The sequence below is a fragment of the Capsicum annuum genome, chromosome 4 (assembly GCF_002878395.1).
Source record: "Capsicum annuum cultivar UCD-10X-F1 chromosome 4, UCD10Xv1.1, whole genome shotgun sequence".
Lineage (NCBI taxonomy): Eukaryota > Viridiplantae > Streptophyta > Magnoliopsida > Solanales > Solanaceae > Capsicum > Capsicum annuum.
Window position 1 is genome coordinate 50,769,008 of NC_061114.1, and position 10,096 is coordinate 50,779,103.

General features: G+C 33.3%; 1 protein-coding gene across 1 annotated transcript; it reads left to right on the forward strand.

Moving 5' to 3' along the window:
• Nucleotides 1-211: 211 nt before the first annotated feature.
• LOC107843537 (eukaryotic translation initiation factor 5) lies at nucleotides 212-6,097 on the forward strand. The gene is made up of 2 exons (XM_016687849.2): nucleotides 212-600; nucleotides 4,235-6,097. The coding sequence occupies exon 2, from the start codon at nucleotides 4,553-4,555 to the stop codon at nucleotides 5,894-5,896; it is 1,344 nt and encodes a 447-aa protein (XP_016543335.1). The 5' UTR covers nucleotides 212-600; nucleotides 4,235-4,552; the 3' UTR covers nucleotides 5,897-6,097.
• The last annotated feature ends 3,999 nt before the right edge of the window (nucleotides 6,098-10,096 follow it).

Genomic DNA, 10,096 nt, shown 5'->3' on the forward strand with positions numbered 1-10,096 from the left:
ACACATGCTTAACCTTGCACAAAATGGGCATACGTGGACAAAAGAAAAATGAACATTGGTAAGTACGTAAGCAAAGAGTGTTTAGATCACGTCTTCCGTGTAATTAGCGGCCAATTAATAAAAGATGAGTCAATTTTAGATAAAATTCCAAAAAAAAAAAAAACAAAATTCCAAAAATAAAAATCAATAAAATTTATGGCCAAACGGTCCTGAAATGCATCGTCATACAAAAATGTGTGTCTAATAATACTTATTTAAAAACTACAGCAATTATTATTTATTATATTTTTATTATTAAATATTATTTAATTTATTTATTAAAATATTAAAAATATATTAAAATTTTTTATATTATTTATTATTTATTAGTTTTTGTGGTGTAAACGGTCAATAATGAATAAATAAAGATATAGGGTATGTGGTAAATACTCTTTTTTTCCGCACATATCTGGTTGAAACCCTATATGAAAAGGAAAAGGAAACCTCTCGGCCGCCTCTCTTTTCTCAACACTTTCCTATCCTATAAATTTAAACCCAAATTCACAATTTCATCAATTGCTCTCTCTTTCATCCTGTTCGACATCGTTCCTCGTTCCATTGGTAAGCTTTTCCATCGCTTTTCACTGCTCTACTTTAGATCTTATATATCAATTTCTTCATCGATTGAGTATCCTATTTTATAGTTGTTGATCCGATTGTTTTTTCTCCTCATTACTCACGTATTTTTTTTTTATTGTTTTATTCATCGTGAAGCTACATAGTTTAACTTGGATCTTATTCTTAGCTTTTTGATCTCTTTTTCTCCTTTTTTGTGCGTTTTTCTTTTTCGATTTTTTAATCCTTTAGCTGCATAGTTCTACTTAGATCCTATTCTAAGGTTTTCGATCGCATTTTCTCATAATTAGATCTTATTTCTATTGTTTTTCTCATCGTTTAGCTGCAGAGTTCTACTTAGATCATATTTTTCGTACTTTTTTTAATTGTTTTTTCATAGTTAAACTGCATAGTTCTACTTAGATCTTATTCTTAGCTTTTTCCATTGATTGAGTTAGTGTATTTTGAAGATGTTGAATGGATTGTTTATTGCGTGTTTATTGATTATGTTAATATACAAGTGCAGCTAGGTTTTCAATTGCTTTTTCTCCTGTTTATTCGCGTATTTTAGAATTTTTGTGATTGTTAAAACTGCATAGTTATGCTTAGATCTTTTTCTTAGCTTTTTCCATCTACTGCATAATGTATTCCAAATTAGTTGCTCTGATGTTCATTGCGTGTTTATTTATTACTATGTTATATTTGTGCAGCATCGGTCTCATCTAATTTGTTTTTGTCAGTCTTATTTTCGAGCTATTTGATTTTTAGTTGTTCATTTGAGAATGTATTAACTGATCTGTGTGATTATATTAGACTTCTGGTTTTAGAGAATTTCTAGATTTGTAGCACTCTTAATATGGTTTGAAATGTGGATTTTAGTATTTGAAAGAAAAAATCAAGTGGAATGGATATAAGTATAGCTCATATAGCAGATTGTGGATTGATTGATTGGTCGGGCCTACAGTTAAAGGAGGCAGCTTATTTGATAGCTGGTTTTATATATGCTCCTCTCTTTTTGTTCAAAAGTGAGATGAATTACGAGTATTGAGGAGGCTGTCGTGCCTGGATGTTTTATTTAACCGCTCAACGGCTATATGGGTTAATGGAAAATTTTTTGGTTTACGTTTTGTTTGGATAGGTGTTATCTATTGTGTTGTTAGTTTAAATACAATGTTTGTGTTGATTGTTTACTTACATCTAATTGTATCGTATAGGTAAATTCATAGTTTGGTATAGGGGTGGCAAAATGGATAAATTATATGGTTATCCGCTCGTTTTATCCATGTTAAATGAGTTGGGTACCCAACTCATTTAATAGTGGGTCAAATATGGATCAACCCATATTATCCATTCTAAAATATGGATAACCCATGGGCAGTGGAGGATCCAGGAATTTTCTTTAGAAGGTTCGAAAAATAAAAATATAAATGTCTGAAAAAGCCTATAAAATACAATTCTAAGGGATGTAAAATATTTTATTTATTTATTTATATTGCAGTAGCACCTAGTGTACAGCCACAGGACATATTTAAAAAAAAAGAACAACCACTAGCAGGGATCGACCCTGTGCAGTAGGCTGAAGGAAGCGCCCAAGAAGTGCAAATAACACCACTGGGCTATCTAAGTGCCTTATTTCATGTGGTTCATCATTAGTATATGTACATAAATGTAGATTTTCTACCTTCTATATACAACATAATTTTTTGCTGTGGAGGTTCGGGTGAACCCTTGGAAACCACGTAGGTCCGCCCTTGCCCATGGGTATCCACCAATTACACTCTCCTTAAAGTATGGCGTATGTGAAGATGTAGCAACCTCTAAAATAAACTTATTAAGGGTGTGTTTGGAACGAAGAAAAATACTTTCACAAATTTTTTTAAAAAATAGAAAATATTTTTTCATTTTTGTGCATTTTTATTTTCTTAATTTTTAATTTCGAATGCCTATTTCTCCCTTTTCCTCACCGGGAGGACGAAGATCTTATCGTAAATAATAACACTAATCAAACAAGTACCTTTTAACATTATAAAAAATGTTTTTTTTTTTTCAGGTCCATTTTTATAGTTTGATTTCATTAAATGGTTGTTTACCTACCTAACCAGTGGGATATCAATTAACTAGGTTTAAAGCCAAAATGATATGGAGTAAAATTAAAATAAGATTAAATTAAGATAGCTACTTTCCTTTTTTGTTATAAATAAGTCTACTGAAAGATTTAGGACAAACTATGTCCAATAAAGTGTCACTCATTATATCTTTTTTGAGTATAACAAATAACAAGTTATGCAACTAACTTTGCCAAAACTAGTCTATAAATTAATTTTGTGAAATTCAGTTATACTTTTTAACTACATTCGAATTTTGACCTCAACCCGAGAACCGACTTGCGACCCCAATTTAAGATTACTTATTTTCGAAAAAATATTTTTTAGAGAAACACAATATTTTCTTTCATACCAAACACACCCTAAAAGAGGAAAAAAGAGAAATGTTTGTAATATCAGAGTACTTTTTTCTTTACATAATAAGAAGTAACGGATAATATGGATATCCATATTATCCATTGGTTTTATCCATTTTATCCATATCAAATACGCGTCGGGTCGGATATTTTATCCATTTTCACAGGACCCATTTTCGACCAGTCCATATCCGACTCGACCAGCCCGTTTGTCACCCCTAGTTAGGTAACAATGAAAAGCCTCATTTTGTATAATGATCTCTTTACTTATTACTCCCTCTCCTCACTTTGACTTGTCTATTTTGGACTGAGCTCGCCTCTTAAGAAACATTGATGGATATGAGCATTTTACCCTAGTACCCATATTAGTTGATGTTTAGTATTAGGTCTTAAAAATGGATTTGGGGAATGAGTAATTAATGCTTAGTGTAGAACATGAATTTTTTTTTGTCTTTTCTTGATATGTTGAAAGTGCATTTTGAAATAGTGGACAAGTAAAAGTGAATGGAGGGACTATATACTAGTCCTATTTTTTAAACCATTTACCCTTTCATTTTTTGTATAGTAGCTCTACCCATTCCCTATTTTTCTCGTAGCTTTTGTTTTACACATTGTTGATGTGTGACATTATTTAATGACTTGAAAAGATACAATCTATCCAAGCGATGTATTCATTAAAACAATACAGTACAGTACAATATGTAACAACCATCCAGACAGAGTTTCTCATTTGGTTATTGATTCAGTTTAATAAGAAGTATGAAGACTTTGGGCATTGATGATTTATGTGGCCTACTATTTGTAACTTTGCAATGTCAGGGTTCTCTTCCAAGTGTTTCTAGAGTAATCAATATGGAAGCTTATTTATGGATACATCTAAATTACCTGAGTGAATGTTGACTTTCTTTGGCAGAGTTATCATTTTATACCTCTGTTCTTTTATTTATTCATCTCTATGAATTTTCCAATTTATTTCAATTGTTTTACTCGAATTTGTTTTGGTTCCCTAGCAACTATGACCTAAAGAACTTTAGCTTTGAATTTTAATGTTGAATCGTTGTCTGCAGCCTATCATTATTAATATTATCTACCTCCTATCCTGGGAATTTCATATAATTTAATAGTAGTAGCTCTTAGTTTCTTTGCCCGCCTTTTGACTCGTAGCTCTTCTCTTTGAAGGTTGAAGCTAGTCTACGTTCGGTAGAGTTTCAAAGTTGTAACGGTGTAAGTGAGACTTCTTTTATGTCCGAACAAGCCATCTTCTATTTGGGATCCATTGGATTGCTTGGAGAGTATTGTCCTTGGTCAAGAAAAAAGAACCGTCATTTCTCTGGCCTTGTTGACTGTATGCATCTCAAATCATTAAAGGAAGAACACTTTGACTTTTCTGGTTGCTGGAAGGCACATCCTTCTCCGGACGCAATTTGCAATTGTACTGCTGAAGAATTCTCTCAACATTCATAACGCCTCATCTGGGAATTTTTGGCTGAATCAAAGATGGCTTTGCAGAATATAGGTGCCAGCAACAGTGATGATGCCTTCTACAGGTATAAGATGCCCAGGATGCTTACCAAGATAGAGGGCCGTGGGAATGGCATCAAGACAAATGTGGTGAACATGGTTGATATTGCCAAAGCATTAGCAAGGCCTCCATCTTATACCACAAAATATTTTGGAAATGAGCTTGGGGCCCAGTCGAAATTTGATGAGAAAACTGGAACCGCCCTTGTCAATGGAGCTCATGAAACCCCCAAACTTGCTGGTCTTCTTGAGAACTTCATCAAGAAATATGTTCAGTGCTATGGTTGCGGAAACCCTGAAACAGATGTCATAATAACCAAAACTCAGATGATCCAACTGAAATGCGCTGCATGTGGTTTCATTTCTAATGTGGACATGAGGGACAAGCTGACAACTTTTATACTTAAGAACCCGCCTGAGGCGAAAAAGGGCTCCAAGGACAAGAAAGCAATGAGAAGAGCTGAGAAGGAGCGACTGAAGGAAGGAGAGGCCGCTGATGAAGAGCTGAAGAAGCTGAAGAAAGAAACAAAGAAAAAGGTTTCCTCCAAAGATGCCAGCACAAAACCTAGTTCTAAAAAGAAACATGGTGGTTCGGATGAGGATCATGCTTCACCACCTAGAAGCCATGCTCATGTGAAAGAAGAGGAGGATGAAGATGATGATGACGACGTCCAGTGGCAGACTGATACATCGCTTGAAGCCGCTCAGCAGCGTATACAAGAACAGTTAAGTGCTGCGACTGCCGAAATGGTTATGCTGTCCACAGTTGAGTCGGAGAAGAAGTCCAAGGCAGCTACTCAAACCCCAAGTCCTAAAGCTGCTTCTGTAACATCGGAAGATTCTAAGACCGAGAATGTAGAGACAAACCATGAGAGGCTCGTTAGGGAAGTGAAAACAAATCTAAAAAAAGGAGTTACTGCCAGCAAGTTACAATCCTTTTTGGGTTCACTCTCTGGGTCTCCTCAGGAAGTTATTACTGCTTTGTATGAGGCACTCTTGGATGGCGTTGAGAAAGGATTTGCCAAGGAGGTTATTAAGAAGAAAAGCTACCTTGCTGCTGTTGCTCAAGATGAGGAGTCTCAGCTACGATTGCTTCAAGCTACAGAAATTTTTTGTGGGAAATCCAACAACTCAGTTGCACTGAAGGAAGTGGCTCTGGTTTTGAAAGCTTTGTATGATGCTGATCTTTTGGAAGAGGAATACATAGTAAAGTGGTACAACAAGGGCGTCGCTGCGAACAAGGACTCCAAAATTTGGAAGAATGTCAAACCCTTTGTCGAATGGCTAGAGAGTGCCGAGTCAGAGTCCGAAGAGGAATGAGTTCAGAAATATTTCTGACTATTCAGTTTGCTTTCTGGTGTGCTCGAGTTTGCTTTGCGTGAGACACTACCATATTGGAAACTCGTATGTTATTTTATGTTGTTTGTTTTGTCTGTTGCCTCTGGTTCAGAAACTCTGTATTAAGTTCCTTTTGCTTAACCCGGTTTGATTGTCTTTGCGTGAATAAAACTTCATTATTTATGCCTTGTGCAGACTCGTATTCAAATCATGTCTTGCTATTACCTTTTTGTATTTTTTTTCGACTCTTTTTAGGTACTCATGTGACCCCGAAAATTGAGAGCAAACGAAACAGTAGAGAACAAGAAAGATACTTGTAGAGGGGGAAAACAAATCTTATTTCTAGTGTGTCATAATGTAACAAGAACATCTTTTAAACGATGAAAATTTTCCAACAACATCAATATTCCCGTGGTGGTTGAGAGACCGTTTTCGAAAAATATTGACTCAAGTAAAACATATTAAAACAAACTTTGGAAAGGACGACGAGGAACTATTGACGGGTTATAAATGGTAGGCTTAATATTAGGTGCATCACTAAAAGTAAATCATTCGTTGGGCTGATTGAGCATCCACCAAATGCAATTGAATCTATTACATTATATAAGTATTCGTTTGATATTTTTATACATTATTATTTTATGCATAATTTGTCTGCGCAATAAAATACTCTTATGTAAAAAGGAAAAATCACATTCCTGACCAATCCATAATCATATCGATATCATTAATAATCAAAATTGATAGGTAAATTGACGCAAATCAAAATTCAAAAATAAAATAGAAAGTGGTGCACAGAGACACTTGACGCAAATCAAAATCAAAATTCAAAAATAAAATTGAAAGTGGTGCACACAAACACAGAGAAGTATTTGTTGAATATTTTATTTAAATTAAATTAATAAATCAAAGTATTTTAATAAAAAGGTGTCTATTTAGTGAAAAGGTATCTTGAAGAAGTGCCAATTAGATAAAAGATTGTAACTTTTAAAAAAAGGTGTATTTAGTGAAAGATTGTGTCCTTTCATCCTCTGCACACCAACAATGTTATTTAAATCCAACTCGGTAGATTTCTATCGTAATTTAATAATGAAATTTTTACAAAGCTTTTCTTCTTCCAAAAACATCAAGTCTGACATCTTGCTTTTCAAAAAAATCTTTCACCATTTGTTTAGGGCATGATTCAATAAGCTTGTCATATGCACCAAAACTATTTGCATGTAATCAATCACATAGCAATCTCGTAGAGCAAAGTGAGCAAATATCATTTTTAGAAAAGCGTTTCGTACTTATTTCAAGCCTTTAACTCTTTGTTTCAGTTTTCATATTATTAACCTTTCATCTTGTGTTCCTCTTCGTATAATTCTGTGTTCTTGAAACATATTTTTCAATAATCTAAAATCATATTTATGCATGTTACGGAGAAGATAATGACAATGATTAATAGTCCAAGTTGTATTGGACTGATTAAAGAAGAGGAAGAGAAAATCATGGTTGGTGAGTTTGTCTACTCAAAGTTGGATTCGATATTGGTTGGTTCTGCTTTCCGTTGTTTATTCCAAGAACTTGAAAAAGTAAAAATGTCTCTTAAATTGAATTCAAGTCCTGGCCGGAGAAAACACAAAATATGTGTCTTCAAGAATGAGTTTTTCAACTTGGACAATTTTGCAGTGAATCTTAATTATAAGAATATAGTAGAAAGAAAGTTGCTTCTTTTCTTGGATTGCTATAAATCTATTGCCTTCAATAAGCAGCTTTTAAGTTTGTTGTGTGTTAGGACTTCGGCAGCAACTTTCATGGAGTGGTCAAATTGGACAAAGCATGATTCCATGTGATGGCTTTCAAATTTTAGCCTCAAATAAAAAACTTTTTTAAAATAGCATTTACCTATTAACTAATATTTTTTAGATAAAATTACTCCTGATCAATGGAGTAAATTATATAAATGATCCTCATAATGTATAACAACTCCATATTTATATCTTTCAACTTTTATTTTTTTTTTCTCTTTTTAATTTTACTTTGATTTATATTTTTTTTCTCTTTTTATTTTTAATTTTCTCAATCCTTACTTTTTTCCTTTTTTCCTCTCAATTTCTTTTTTTTTTTATATTGTTTTTTTTTTTAATTTTTTCTTTCCTTTTTTTTTTTTAATTCTTTTTAGTTTTTCTCAACCTTACCTTTTTTTTGTTACACCTTTCAACGTCTACTTTTATAAGATTTTTTTTTTTGATTTTCTTATTTTTAAATTTTTCTCGACCTTTATTTTTATTTAATCTTTTTTTTGTCAACCTTTATTTTTTTCCTATTCTCTCTCAACTTCTACATTTTCTTTGATTTTGTTTTTAAATATTTTTCTTCATTTTCTTCCTTTTCCGCAATTTTTATTATTTTTGTTCTTTTCTTCGATTTCTTCTATTCAAGTTACATCTCATGAGTAAGAGTTGACAATATCACATTATAAAGACAAGACTTACGAATTTCGAACAAAAAGCTATGTTTCATGGGCAAGAGTTGACACTACTACATTATAGAGACAAGACTAATGACTTTCAAACAACAAGTTATGTTTCATGGGCAAGAGTCGGCACTACCACCTTGTATTTTGATTTATGAGATGTTTATAACTCTTACCTTAGAGGAAAGACTTAGATCAGGAACTTTCAAACAATAAATTATACCCCACGGACAAGAGTTGACTCTACCACGTTATGTTTTCATTTATGAGATGTTCTACAACTATTACCTTAGTGGCAAGACTTAGCTCAAGGACTTTCAAACAACAAGTTATGTTTCATAGGCACGAGTCGACACTACCACATTGTATTTTGATTTATGAGATGTTCTACAACTATTGTCTTAGAGGCAAGATTTAGCTCAGGGAATTTTAAACAACAAGTTATGCCTCACGGGTAAGAGTTGACTCTACCATGTTATGTTTTCATTCATGAGATGTTCTACAACTATTGCCTTAGAGGCAAGACTTAGCTCAAGGACTTTCGAACAATAAATTATGCCCCACGGGCAAGAGTTGACTCTACACGTTATATTTTTATTTATGAGATGTTCTACAACTATTGCCTTAGAGGCAAGACTTAGCTCAAGGACTTTCAAACAACAAATTATGCCCCACGGGCAAAAGTTGACTCTACCACATTATGCTTTCATTTATGAGATGTTCTACAACTCTTGGCTTAGAGGCAAGACTTGAATCAAGGACTTTCAAACTACAAATTATGCCCCACGGTCAAGAGTTGAATCTACCACATTATATTTTTATTTATGAGATGTTCTACAACTATTGCCTTAGAGGCAACACTTGGCTCAAAGACTTTCAAACTATAAATTATGCCCCACAGGAAGAGTTGACTTTACCACATCATGTTTTCATTTATGAGATATTCTACAACTATTGCCTTAGAGGAAAGACTTAATTAACTCAAGGACTTTCAAGCTACAAATTATGCCCCACGGACAAGAGTTGACTCTACCACGTTATGTTTTTATTTATGAGATGTTCTACAACTGTTGACTTAGAGGCAAGACTTAATTAGCTCAAGGACTTTCAAACTACAATTATGCCCCATGGGCAAGAGTTGACTCTACCACGTTATGTTTTTATTTATGAGATATTCTACAACTGTTGCCTTAGAGGCAAGACTTAGCTCAAGGACTTTCAAACTAGAAATTATGCCCCACGGGCAAGAGTTGACACTACCACTTTATGTCTTCATTTATGAGATGTTCTACAACTCTTGCCTTAGAGGCAAGACTTAGCTCAAGGAATTTCAAATAATAAATTATGCCCCACAGACAAGAGTTGACACTACCACATTATGCCTTCATTTATGAGATATTCTACAACTCGCGCCTTAGAGACACGACTTATCTCAAAAATTTTCAAAAAACTTCGTAACAACAATTCATGCCCTTAAATTTGCTTTGATGTCAAAAGAAGAACACCTTTGCGGATTATCTAATTTTTTATTTATTAGCAAAATATAATAGAAGTTGAGAAAAAAGAAAAAAATGATCAAACAAAATAGAGAAATAAAAAAAAAGATTGAGAAAAAAAGGAAAAAAAAATAAAGATCAAGAAAAAAGCGAAGAATTAAAAAATTGAGAAAAATAAAAATGAGAGGAAAAATAAAAATAAAGTTTGATAAAAATGAGGGAAAAAAA

What these genes read in the sequence shown, in the direction of transcription:
- LOC107843537 (XM_016687849.2), top strand. Translation starts at nt 4,553, where the DNA reads ATGGCTTTGCAGAATATAGGTGCCAGCAACAGTGATGATGCCTTCTAC.